Source organism: Gekko japonicus, unplaced genomic scaffold, assembly GCF_001447785.1.
Source record: "Gekko japonicus isolate JY-2015 unplaced genomic scaffold, Gekko_japonicus_V1.1 scaffold270, whole genome shotgun sequence".
Taxonomy (NCBI): Eukaryota; Metazoa; Chordata; class Lepidosauria; order Squamata; family Gekkonidae; genus Gekko; species Gekko japonicus.
In genome coordinates this window covers 767,639-781,624 of record NW_015170282.1, presented here as the reverse complement: position 1 = coordinate 781,624, position 13,986 = coordinate 767,639, and the positions used below count along the sequence as shown (strand labels likewise).

At 45.2% G+C, this 13,986-nt stretch overlaps 1 protein-coding gene across 4 annotated transcripts in view; it reads left to right on the top strand.

The window, feature by feature from the left end:
• Window positions 1-13,609, top strand: part of KLC1 (kinesin light chain 1) — a 66,127-nt gene extending 52,518 nt beyond the window's left edge. For 3 of the 4 annotated variants that reach the window (XM_015417806.1, XM_015417807.1, XM_015417804.1), the window contains exons 14-16: window positions 350-480; window positions 6,752-6,818; window positions 10,689-13,609. In XM_015417806.1, coding sequence (XP_015273292.1) covers window positions 350-480; window positions 6,752-6,818; window positions 10,689-10,736 — 246 coding nt within the window. In that variant the 3' untranslated portion in view covers window positions 10,737-13,609. The remainder of the gene's footprint in view (window positions 1-349; window positions 481-6,751; window positions 6,819-10,688) is intronic. The other variant, XM_015417808.1, reaches the window with a different exon arrangement.
• The last annotated feature ends 377 nt before the right edge of the window (window positions 13,610-13,986 follow it).

Below are 13,986 nucleotides of genomic sequence, written 5' to 3'. Positions count from 1 at the left end.
CTCAGCAGTCTTCACTTAAATACACGGGAACTGCACGATTTCTCAACTTGGCGAAGCTGGCGTGGGAGAACATGGTTTGAACGATGCCCAATGTGTTTGCACGGAATGCTGTGGGACAACACTTGCAAATAAAGTTTATACATTAATCTGCTAATTCCGGAACATTAGAGAAGCTAATAATATAAGAAAGCAAACACACTCCTGCTATGTGACATTAACTGAGATGGTTAAGCTTTAGTAGGAGAGGGCTTTGCGCAGTGTGGAGCTTGTCGTAGTAAATGCTCACCTGTGACAAAGGCCAAAAGCTTTTCTTGCACTTTTCAATGTGCTCGTTTTCTCCTCCCCCCAGGATGGCACTGGATCCCTAAAGCGCAGCGGCTCCTTTAGTAAACTTCGCGCTTCCATTAGACGCAGCAGTGAGAAGCTGGTTAGGAAGCTGAAGGGAGGAAGTTCACGAGAGAGTGAACCAAAGAATCCTGGGTAATTATTGCTTTCTAGATGTGATGGAATGTTCCGCTTGTACGCGTCGTCGCTCTGTGCAGTAGGTTCCTTCTCCTGTAGCCATCTGATGTGTAAAACGTCAAAACGCACACACCTATAAATGATCTGATGGCAGCTCTTACAAATGTAGTTCAGAGAATGTTACGTGCACTTGTTGGAAGTTGGTCCAGACGGCTGGGGAAATCTGATCTCTGTACAGAAGTTTGATTGTAAACAGTTTCAGTGTTTTGTAAAAGCAAAACTTTTTGATACCATATAAACCATAGAATCTGCACATAGTTAGCTATTCTGTCTTTCCATCTTAGGACACAGGAACAATATTAGTTGAATTTCAACCGTTTTCCCCTTAATTTATTCTAAATAGGGTGAGGGTAAAGATGGTGCTATTTTGGTTTGATAGAAATAACATATGTTTACGGATATTTCTAGTGTGTGGGATAGGTTATCCAAACTCTAACAACAAACGGGATACTTATTTGCACTTTTTCATTATTAAAGATGTTTCAGTATAGTACTTAAATTGACTGTCCTAATGACAGCTTTGTATCCAAGATACATTTAAAAAGAATTAGTAATGAAATGGAACAAAACCTGCTGTGCCAGTCCTTGCAGTACACAGTAGGTGAGCTTAGTTACAAGGAACCACTTTGGCCCTTCTTATGAAACTTCTGCTGATTTTCACTCGTGGACATTGTGTTGGGATTTCTTGCACAAAAGCACAGGCTGTTCATTGTAATTACCTCTGAATGTGACTAGGCAGAGGCTAATTTCAGAAGAATGGTGGCTAGATATTTTTTAAAAAAATCTGTTTTCCAAAGTCAGTTTTAAGCGGAGATGTGACAGTATTAACACAAGCTTTATTTGAGAAAGCTTGCCAATAGTATTTAACTTCAACGTGAGCGGTGCAGACGTCAGGGTGCACTTCTGATGTACAGGTTAGCAGTGTTGGCTGCTTATAACAAAATTAACAGGACCTATCAATATTTACAACATTTACAAAGCTGAGGACGGCCATGGTGGAGCTGGCCGACTGCTGCGGAGGCCTGGGCCTCCTGCCGCTTATCCAGTGAAAAACTTGCGTGAAAACGGGACATGTTACTGACCAAATGTTCCCTCGAGCTTTGTGGCATTCCCTCCCCATGAGCTGGCCAGCTGTTTGTGTGTCGAATGTTCCATTGATTAAAAGCTGTAAGGTGCCCAGAGCCATCTGTCTCTGGCTGAGAAGCTTGAAAAGGGAGAGCTCCAGGTTCTTGGCAGAGTGCCTGGCTCCGAACTGAGCCCGGCTTGGCTGCGCTTTGCCATTTCCCCGACACACTGTCCTGGCTCCTCCACAGAAGTCGGGCAGCACCCCCCTCTCGCCAAGGAGTCCCTCTTGCCCTCAGCATGACTGGGAGATGCTGGGATGAGAACCAAAAACTGTGATGTAAAGCACAAAAAATGGGAAATAAAAATTGTAGAAACTTTAAACATGTTTCTTTACGTGTTATTGGATTAATCTCCTAAAGGTCAGGTTATTTCAAGATATTCATGATCAATAATAACAGGAGGTTACATTCCTGTACAAGAATAATCATCACGAAACTAGTAATATAATATGAAATTAATTCCAAGAGAGTCCAAGAATAGGTAACTCCAGAAATTTCAAGTAAAGTCTTATCCGCCAGGTCCAGACTGGAAGATTCTGCCTAAAATATCCATGTATATCCAATCGGGACTATTCTGGGTTGTCCATATGGAGAGCCCAATGTCCTCATGAAGAATCCAAAACTGTGGGACGAGGTATCCGGATTAATTATTGACTCGTTTCAAGTAATACACTTTTCTTCAGACGAAATATCATCATGGACATATTACAGTTTGAATCTTGTATGGGAAATCTATAAAACATCATAGATATAGCACTAGTCACCTACCGAAATGTATACATTGCCTTATAAAAATACTGTAATCATTTTAAAAATATCCTGTTAAAGAAAATATATCCATAATTTACCGACCCCACTGAAGCCAATATGTATAGGGCAATTGCAGATTCTTACAGAAATACTAAGCTCATTACATCTTACAGTTTCTACCATTTTTCCCCCCGTTTTTTTTGCGCTTTACATCACAGTTTCTGGTTCTCATCCCAGTGCCTTTTTGGACAATGATTCCTCCCTCTCTTTTTTTTATTGGGAGATGTGGCAGCAGGGCCCCCCCCCCCCCCCCCCCCAGTCATTTAAACAGGCATCATCTCTTGGACCTCTGTTGGCCTCCACCAATGCCAGCCATTCGGATTGTGCTCCTCAGTGGTACACTGCTAGCCGGCAGGGGTCCTGATCCTGGGACATGCTGCAAAGCTGTTCTGTCTTCTCCTGCACTACCAGCCACTCCTGAAGCTGCTGCCCCCCCCCCTTCCCAGCCTCTTGAGTTTTTACTTGGATCCTTTCTTTCTGCAACACAGGAAGTTAGTGTTAGCAGTTACACAGAACTCTTTCTACCAATGTGGTGACTCTTTTGTGGGGGGGAATAGATTCTTGAATCTGTCATTATATTGGCTCCTTATCTGCAGGTTGTTTCAGTCTCAGTGATGGAGGAAGTTCTTGTTGGTTTTCTTACGCTTAAAGCTCTGCCAAGAGTTAGCACTTAGCAGTGGAGGAGCTACTTTTGAAAACATAAAATCAGAGCCTGCTTCTAGCACTGGCCGGACCGTGTTGGCCTCTTGTAAGGCAGATTGGTAATAAAGGAAAACGTAGTTGTTCTTATACAGGAAAAGTAGATTTCCAGGTGCTATTTCCTGGGAGAGTACAGTGTTGCCTCCTTAGAAGAATTCCCATTTATTTAGTTAGATTCAGGATACTGCTTCATGTTTTTATTTTTACCCTCCGGCTCACACATTTTTGTCTTAGCTCAGGAAGGATGGCTTCAGACGAAACTAATTTATGCAGTAGCCAAATCGCTTGCTCACAACTTTAACGGCAGTAGCTCACAACGTAGAATTTTTGCTCACAAGACTCCACAGCTTAGAGGGAGCATTGGTCCCAAGTGAGACTTAAAAAAAAATTAAACACCCTGTGATATTATCAGAAACACCTCTTGGAAATCCCTCTCATTTGCAGAACCTTGCCGCAATTTTGAGAAGTATGCCCAAAGTTCCCTGGGTACATAGAAGCAATTATATGATTCTATTGTATCATCTTAGAGATGGACCCCCCAAATTGAGAGAGCAGTCAGATTAGCAGACTTGTAACTTCCCCTATTCAAGCCTATCAGCTCTTCTGCTGGTGCAAACAAGAATAACCAAAAATGCTAGGCTGGGGATCATGGGCCACATGGGATATGGGTCGCAGAGAGGATAGGGATTGGGAAGGATTCTCTCTCTCTCGCAGTAGCAGAAAAGTAGATGGAATCTAACCATCTGCACCCTCAGATCGTCCTCAGATGACTTTTCCCCTCAGTTGTTCCTTAGTTAATGGAGATTATTTCTAGATTAACCACTAACTTTGAAACTTGAAACCTAGAACTTGCTTTCTAGTTAAATTATTTAAGAAAATCAACTTGACTTCCATCATCCAGTAGATTGCATTATTACCAGTTAAGTCTTATAGAGCAATTATTTCCTACCTCATTGATGCCTCCTTGGAGGGGATTTTAAGATGCAAGAATAGCAGTGCTTTTAACCGGCTGTAGGTTGTAATGCAAAGGGAAATGATGAAAACTAGTGGTTCTCGACAATCCTGCCTCAAACTTGAAACGTTTACAAATGCACTTGCCAAACTTAATGGTCAAAAGTATTGCTAGGTAACTTTTGTTCTAAAATTACTAATGTTATTAGCAAAATAGGGGCTTGATCATGCTGCATATTTTGTTTGTATTATTTAACCCTTCTGTGTTGTACCTGTGGAGTTTTTTAAAAAAATGGACTTTGAATTTCAGTTTTTTCTTAAATGTGCTTAGACTTTGAGTTTTGCATTTATGTGCTTTGAACATTTTCATTTGTGTGTGTCCATTTATTCTTAGACTAACACGTGTGTGCTTTACTGTATATTTTGTACCAATAAATAACACCGAGGTGTCAGTGCCGCATGATTTACCGCTTCCTTTGTGTTGCTAACGCTTGCGTTTTAGTATGTGCACACGCAGTGTGGGTTTTGTTGAGGTTTTTAAAAACATAGTGCTTAAATGGTTATCATGACAGCCCTGAAGCTGAGTTTTTTGTTCACAGTTTTGATGTCCCAATGCCAGAGTTGCTGCAGTCGATTATTTCCCAGATATTTAAGGATAAGAAAGCCCATTGAATTTAGCATTGTGCTTCTACTACATTGGCTGGGGTCGAAACAACTACTTTAGTCATACCCAATGCTATCACTCTCCCCACTCCCTGTTTGAATAGCATCTCTCTATAAAAACTGGTTTTCCAAACGGCATAGAGGCCTCCCCAGAGCCCTGCTGGTTATGCGCGTAACTGCCTGCACAGTTCTTTGGGTTCTGGCCTTTTACATTCCGATCAGAGGCCTTAAGAACATAAGAAGAGCCCTGCTGGATCAGACTGGTGGTCCCTCTAGTCCAGCATCCTGTCTCACATAGTACCCAACCAGTTCCTCTGGGTGGCCAACATCATGGCATGGAGGCTGAGGCCTTCCCCTGATGTTGCCTCCTGGCTCTGGGATCCAGAGGTGTACTGCCTCTGAATGTGGAGGTTCGCCGCCGTCACCACGGCTCGTAGCCACTGATAGTCCTATCCTCCATGAATCTTCCCCCCTTTTGAAGCTGTCTGTTCCGGTGGTCATCACTACATCTTCTGGCAGTGAATTCATAGAATCGTAGAGTTGGAAGGGGCCATACAGACCATCTAGTCCAACCCCCTGCCCAATGCAGGACCAGCCTAAAGCATCCACATTTTTGTTACTCTGTAGTATGTACATGTGCCCTCACCCCCTCTATTTGTAAAAGTAAGTCAGTTGGATCACCAGAACAGGGGCTCAGCTGTTCTGCCACTTCATTGGTTTGGGGGGGGGGCGTCTGAGGTTTTGCAAGCAGTTTCCTTGCCCTTACAAAATGGTCACTTCAGTGCTAAAACACTGTGGTGGACAAAGCTGTCCAGTTCCCTAAGGTCTTCAGCCTGGGCAGCTGGTCCACAAGGCAGGGCTCTTTGCATTCAAGGAGAGGAGGAGACTCCCATAGTTAAGGAGCTGTCTACAATTAACTGTACAGTAACCCCATTGTTTGATTTTTCAGTACCCATTCTTGTTAACTGAACAGCTGCAAACAGAACCTGATGATATGAGATGCGTAAGAGAGCTGTGCACTGTTTGTTGGCTGTGCACTGTTTGCCAATCTTGCAGTGAACACCTCCAAGAGTTTTTTTTTTTTTTTAAAGCACGTTCTTGATTTGTAGATGGGTTAACTGCTGGGTGATCTCTCAGACCCTTGGACAAAACTACTGTGGTAGGAATTTCACTTGTATTTGACACTGTGGAGTTAAAACCACAGTGATGTGTTAAATCACCAGTTAAGGCCTTCTGGGGACTGAGATATTCAACCGATAGCTATAGCAGCAAGGCCAAGCTTCGGCTGTTTATCTCATAATCCAACCTGACCTGGATTGCCCAATCTGGTCAGATCTCAGCAGCAGCAGCTGAGCAGGGTTGATACTTGGGACCAAGGAAGTCCAGGGTTGCTACGCAGAGGCAGGCAGTAGCAAACCGCCTCTGAGCGTCTCTTGCCTTGAAGACCCCCATCGCCTTGGCTGTGACTTGACAGCACTTTCACACACACACATCTCATAATAGGGTCAAGAGGGGCGGTGTTGTCTGGCTCGTGCTCTTCTAAATTGTCCAGAAACCAAGTAACCACGTGGAACTCTTATTTCAGAACTCCGCATCTGTGGAGACCTCCTACAGTTAAGTGCAGCTTTTAGTGAGTGTGGTGATGTTGCACATCCGAACAGTTTACTGCACTGAAGGGTCTGGAGACTCTTCAGGGCAGGATCTCACGCAGCACAACTTCTGAACGGACGTCACGGAAATGAAATCCCACGTACCGTTCCCTGTGCAGATACAAGCAAGCAGGGGATGTCCCGGTGACGGTTCTGAGACTCCGGTTACAGAAAAATGCATGTCTAGTAGTAACGTGTCTGAAAAAGCATTCTTTTGTGAGACGTTAGGGGTTATACCGCAGCAGCAGAATTCTTGTTTTATACACGTGTGTATTCAAAGCTCTCAGTTTTCAGCCCTTCTTACCGGTTTGTCCTTGCATGTTCACTGTCCAGCATGAAGCGCGCCAGCTCACTGAATGTTCTTAACATGGGTGGCAAAGCCGCTGAGGATCACTTTCAAGTAAGAAGCCCTATAATATTTTTATGCATAGAGGGTAATGGTAGGGCTTGGACCTGAATGCTGTATTTGTTGATTTTAAAATGGCAGAGGTTTGGGGGTGGGTGGGGGCTAAGCATGTACTTAGTTTCACGGAGACGGTTCCACGTGGCCCACCCGTTTGCTAAAATGGAGAGCCACTTCACACGTTCGCAACCAAATAAGCTCAACTCCCTTTGAAATGGCCACCCAAACATCTGCTTGCATGTGTGAACTGGTTGGGTTTTATGCATAGACGATGCAGGTACTTCAGAACTATTCCTTGCTTCATCCTTGGGGACTCCAGAACACCGCAGTTGCTGGAACTGCTACATATTGGATGCCAGACAGATGTAGCAAAGCTGACCACATTTGAGGGACTGTAGAATCAGATGCTCCCTGCATTTCTGACAGTTGTCCTTGCAAGAGTCTCCCTGAAATCACTCAAAGGACAGACGTCCACAACCGAAGCAGTTATTTTTGTGCCCACACTACTGTCCTTCACATTAATAAGGGATGTGGCTGCTGGTGTAGAATCTACCACCTCAGCACTTACCTCCCAGCAGTGTTACCAAATGTCCAGCAACTTCTTATATCTTATATATTCACAATGCTAATAAAGCTCTCCAAAGTTTGAGTCTCTCCTGCCTGAAACTCTGCCATTGCGCATTTCTAAGAAGAGTCAGGGATGTCCGCTGGGTACTATTCTTGTCCCCAGTCAGATCAGGTAGAAGAATATCCTGTGCTGCTCAGGAGTCTGAGGGGGCAGTGCCTCCTCCCAGTTTAGGAGGAGCTGAGCTTCCCCCACCTTTGTGAAGGGGCGCAAGTCTGTCTTGTTTTGGTAGGGATCTTAGTTCAGTTTGACCTCGGCACAGTGAGGACACCAGGTTACTCTGAGCTTTTGTGAGCTGAACTAAAGTGAGTTGCTGGAGCAGCCAGGAAGCAGCTCGAATTCCAAAAGGACAGTGAGCAGGATCCTATGGCTTGCACCCAGCAATGTGGAAACATAAACTGCCGTAGCGCTGTTTTGCTTGCACAAGACAGTGTGCAACGGTTAACACTTTTCTCTCTCTAGACAAGAGCCAGTTTGGTGTAGTGGTTAGGAGCATGGACTCTAATCTGGGAGAACCGGGTTTGATTCCCCACTTCTCCACATGCAGCTGCTGGTGTGACCTTCGGTCAGCTACAAGTTCAGAGCTGTTCTCTCAAGAGCAGTTCTCAAAAGAGCTCTCTCAGTCTCACCTACCTCACAGGGTGTCTGTTGGGGAGAGGGGGATGGAAAGGAGATGGTAAGCCACTCTGAGACTCTTCCCCCTCTTCTATATTATAGTGGCCAGAAATTGATTGCACGAGGTCAAATGTAAGCGAGGTGAAAATAAGTTTGACTTAGCGCAAGTGGCTACTGCTGTCCTTTTTTCTTGCATTTCTGCTTACTCAAGAGCTGCAGTACAGATGAGACACTTTGGGTTGGATCCAACCCAGTTGTATGCATTGTGGCTTTTCAGGTATGCCCTTTTCCTACTGCAGTCTCTTGCATCCACCAAAAAGAGCTTCTTTTGAAGGTTCGGTGGTGGGAGAGAACCTCCAGAGTAGGATTTTGAGCTGTCGTCAACGGACTACGGGTACCTCTCTGAGGGATGCCAAAAGACCATGCTTACACAAGGATGCTTGTGAAAGTTCGCTTCCTGCCTGATCACAAAAGGGATCGTATCCAGCACCTGCCCCATTGTTACTTCTGGCAGCATAAACTGAGACTGCAAATCTGTTTGGAAATAATACTTCTCAGACTTTCTGAACCTGAGCTCCCCCCAGGACAGCTCAAAGATTTGGAGTAAGACTGAAACCTTTGGGTAATCTCCCGGGATTAAGAAAAAGAGGTGGCAAAAAATAAGCATATGGGGTGAGGTGTGTAGATCGTGGAAAGGGTTTCTCCACAGCTGGGTTGTAGTGGTAGTGCTCCCCCCCCCAAAAGGCCTACGAGAAAAACGCACACTGCACAATAGCATTTCCAGTTGGCTAAAGATATTCTTGCATTGTGAAACTTGGTCCCCCAACCCCACAAAACGTGAAGGTACTCTTGACTTTCAGAACCTGAACTCCCCCCAGGACAGCTCAAAGATTTGGAATAAATCTGAAACCTTTGGGTAATCTCCCAGGATTAAGAAAAAGAGGTGGCAAAAAATAAGCATATGGGGTGAGGTGTGTAGATCGTGGAAAGGGTTTCCCCACAGCTGGGTTGTAGTGGTAGTGCTCCCCCCCCCCCGGCCCCCACAAAATAGCCCTGGCTATTACCATCAACCCAAAGGGGCACATTGACTTGTAAGCCCCAATATGAATCTGCACCTCGGGGCGGCTCACAGCTTATCTGTTCCCCTGGCAGTGGCTGTTTCACGGTAGAAACCACCTGCCAATCACAAGCATCTCCAAACAAATGCTCTTGCCTACTTTCCTGAGACATGGGCAGGTGCCGTTAGGAAGCAGTGTTCAAAAGAGCCACATTTGGCTCCTGACCTGCTGGCATGTGAGAAACTTGGGTTCCCTTTTAAATGTTCCAATCATCTTGCATAATACTTTCAAATTGTGAAGAGGGAAACTCTAATCCATGGTTGCTGCAGCCTTTTCTGGCATGAGCCGAGTGTTTTTTTGAAAGTGGGTGGGGCCAGGTAGTGCTTTTGCCCAGCAAGGCTTCTGATTGGCTGTGCAAAACATTACTTTTGGCAGCAGCTGCCACCACAGCACAAGGACCTTCGCTGTGTGATTGAAAGTACGCTGCAGCCGCCGTTTTGTGCCTGCACCCACCACATTGTATCAGAATTCCAGATGTGCTCACAGGCTCAAAAAGTTGGGGACCCCTGCTCTAATTCGTAAAATAGTCATAACCCCCCAAGCTCTTAAATACTTAACACGCAGTTGTCCTCTGGCTTCGATCGCAGAGAAATCTCCACTGCTGGAAGGATTTGTTGGTGGAGCACAGTTCCTTTACCTGCCCCGCTTGGCCAATCTGCTCCTCTTGCGAGAGGGGAGAATTGATGGAAACACCCCCACCCCCCCCCAATGAATGGAAATAATGGGATCTGACCCCATGACATTATGGGCTGTGTCCTGTTGTTCCAGTCAGCTAATGGTGGTGCATATCATGGATGCAAGAAGCTCTTCTGAAAGCAGAGAAGCTTCCGGCATCAGAAGATGGCTCCTTGTACATCGGAGGAATGTGCTGCCGTTACCTAAGCACGGAGATGCAGCCCACAGTCTCAGGCACGGCTGTTATAGGATGCAAAAACGTCTACCTCGAAGCTGGGCTAGGGTTGTTCAGACTTTATGAACTGCAAGGCATCCTGTGTTCAGAAACGGTTTATAAATTACGAATCCAGAGACTGTATATGCATTGGATGCTTGTGGTGTGTGTCCTTCATCCTGCTCCCACACCCCTTTTGTTTCTGAAAGTGGAGCGCTCCAGGCTGCATTGGAGACAATCCAGCAGAGGCAGCCAGCCTGCAGATCAGAGAGAACATTGGCTACTTGTCGATCTATAGCTTTCTACTCACACATGTGGCTTTCTGGATTCCAGACTAAGCAACTATCTAAATAAAGAATAAAATAGTTATTAATAGAGGTGGTAAGAATAGCTTCATGATAAACCTGGAGCAAAGCCCATGTAACCACAGGCTGACGCCATAATGAGGTTTTTATGGAGTTAAAAATTTTCCAAGCCTCGCGTGGTAGGTAAGCCAATACTGCTGTTGTTTATCACTCGACTCTGTTAGCATTTATTAGTTTTTCTTGTTGTTTTTTTTTAATTGTTGGAATTCTTTGGAACTGTGTTTAAACTCTTCCATTCTTTTCCCCCCCATGCAGGGACGAAATAATTGTCTGAGTGCCAGTCAGACTGATTTGGCTCACTGAGATGCTGGGACAGACGCTAGCTAAAAATTCCCTTGTGGATTGTGAAGCACTGAGTTTCAAAAGTTCTGGTTCCCCCCCCCCCACCCCCCTTCACTGTCCTTCTAGGACCCGTCTAGTCTAAAGGCACCAGTTGCTGTGGACTGCTGTTCCCAGACCGCCTCAAAAGGTGGCACTCTTTTTATAAAACTCCCTAGTTACACGGTTAGCTTCTTTGTGAGAAGACAATACGGAGTGTTCGTTGCATCGTCCGGCTAGTTCAGTGGAATTCTGTCACAGATAACGGCCCCAAGAAGCAGAACATACACACACACACTGAAATCAAAAGGATAAAGCAGCGTCGGGTGTGCTTTTTAAAAAAGACTGTTGAAGCGAGGTTGTGTGTTCGTTCCTGGAAGAGAGGTGGGATGAGAAGACTGGGCTTGGGGGGTCACTGTTGTAAAACCAGGGCCGTGCATTGTTACAGCGCTGCATCTTTGCCTCTCACGGTTCGTGCCCGATGTGTGATTCAGTTTCCGTAAGCAGTGAAGCAAGATGCTTAAAGCTTAGGTGCCACTTTTGGGACGCAGCACTTGTTACCCACTCATGGTTTCCACAGGCCTAAAAATCAGAAGCCGTGTGGTTCACTTAACTGAGGGTGGAGGGAAGGCGCAGGTGGGAAGCCAGTAAATCTTTACCTGAAACCTGTTGGCCAGAGCTCTGCATCTCCACCCCCCCACCCCAAAGGCTGGTCACCTCTTACCTTTTTCCTCTGTTCAAAGTGGCAGCAAGAAAAAAATCCAAGCAGGGACTTTGTATATTCGACTGTTACACTGTGCTTCCTATGCAGAGAGGTTTCGAGACAAACTTGCTTATAAAGCAAAAATTATACCACGTAGCAATTTCTGGCTGACAGGTCATGTTTCCTAATCATTGTTACAGGGTAGTGGAAAAGAACACACTAGCAACCAGAAGCAAAATTAACATTATCTGTTACAGGATAAGAAGTAAACCACTTCTAAATACGATGGGTTACCAGATGTCTAGCTAAAAACGACTGGGGGCTTTAAAAGTCTTTTTAAAAACCAAAGCTTCTGCATGCAAATGCATGGACGTTTTATTGTGGGGGTACTACATGGGTCAGATCTCTAAACCAGCAGCTGCTGGGTGTATACAGTATAAGTTTTATTCACGGTCACTGACCAGCACATAGTACACCGATGTAGCTGCTGGGTGAGGTAACGTTCTGATAAGGTCATTAAAATTGGTTTTAAGGGTGTAGTATGGGAAGCCTTGAATCTGAGAGAACTTTACCTGAATGCTCATAATGGAGATGCCTAAAATAAGGTTCTCCACCATCTTAAAGACATGCAGTTCTAAACGAACTTTGGGGAAGGAGTATGAAAACGGAAACAGCCTCAGGCACAAACGACGTTACATCCGTCAACTACAAATAAGTCTAAGCAATATTCAGGTGCCCACCCTGGACAGTAGCAACCAGGCCTTTACTCCGGGCTTTCCCCCTTGATAATTTCTCCATTTGGCGTTCTTGCTTGGTAAAAGAGATGTGCTGCTCCCATCCATCTGTTTCCCCTGGTTTCGAGGAGCCTTACTGTGCTCAAAGTCCCAGTTTAGGTATTTTTGTACAATAGTAGAAGTTTCACACAAGGTCACCTTAAGGTAATTTTATAGACAGTATACTTTGTGATGATGTAAATTCTGTTTCCCATGTGTTTTAAAAAAAAACTGGATGGGGTTTTTGAGCAAATATTCATAATAGCCTTTTTTCCAGAATGCAAGACTACCGATACGTTTTAAGACTCTCAACAGGTTTTTTCCCCCTATGTCTGTCTGGACAATTAACAAAATGCAGTTAATCCTCTGCTGAAAAACGGGGGGATAGAGGAAGGCACGATATTTCAGAACTGAAAATCTTTTTAAGTAGCAAGAAGCATTCTTTTTTCCTCTGTAAGCCTTTGCACCTGCCTCATCTCCCTAATTCTGTATGACTAGTTTTGACGAAAGGAAGATACGGGAACATAATTTCAAGAGAAAGCGAGACTGCTTTGTCCCCCCATGCCGGTTAATGCAGTCATCCTGTATCTCTAGGCGCCTTGTCTTCCAAAGGAAAAATGTGCCTACCCGTGGGGAAAACTGGTACCGGACTGCAGTTGTCAGACTTGCATGCATTATAAGAAGTCAGGGCTGAAGGGAAAACTCCCGTAGGTACACTTGAGAGCAGCAGGAAACAGAATGGATTATGCACATGCAGTTATAGCTGCATCTTATGTGAGCCAGTTCACTCTATCATGCTGCATGTCCTACACTCCCATCTTCGCTTTCAAGCCCATGAGCTGGACCCCATGGAGTGTTTCCACTGATGGAAACCTTCTGCAATACCCAGCGTAAGTAGTTTCTTTATCCCGTCTTCCTGCTGCAGCCCATAATGCCTCCTGCATGCTGTTCTTAGGGGCGAGAGCAGCATTTTGGGCCAGGATAGGAGGCAGAGGAATTACGCTGTGTGGGATTCAATTCATAGCCTTGCAAGAAACCCACACTTTAAAGCACACAGGTGATCGGGGTGTGTTTGTGCGCTTCTCAGCTACCAGGGAGGTGTGTCTCTCTTTAGGTTACAGTGAGACAGACTGGTAAGCACACACGGTCACCGATTGGTCTCATTTTGCACCAACCCAGACTATCTGTAGGATTGGGATACAAGTACTGTAAAAACTGGCACCTCCCCCACTCCCCACACTTGGAGCTTGTTCATTCCATGGTACTTGTGCTCAGAGTCTTCCAAGTCTTTTTCTTAGCGCAGACAGCCATGGGCGGAGCCTCTCCTCCCAAATACAGCATGACCTACATTTCAGTGTGGCTCTGTGTGGAGTGGAGCAGTCCCTTGTTGTTGGATCCCCAAGCATCGAGAATAAATCCACGTTTTCAAGAAAAGCAAAATTTATTTCAAAGCGTTGAAGACATACTCAAACACGTTCTTTGTTAGAACTGGGGATACACAGTTAGGTCAAGCATAATAAAGGAACTTCAAATAGATACAGATCCAATGAATTGCTTTCCCGCTGGCGGGCTAATGAAACGGTTGCGCGCCCAGTACGTGGGAACCAGGCCGGACATCAGACAAAACACAGGTGGCAGTACTCATGGGAAAATCAATAGGCAAGCATTACAGCATCTTCTCCCCCACACAACCTCCAGCAGTTATCTTACGCATTCCAAAGCAGGAGCAGGATGATAGAAACCAAGCCGGGTGTAACAG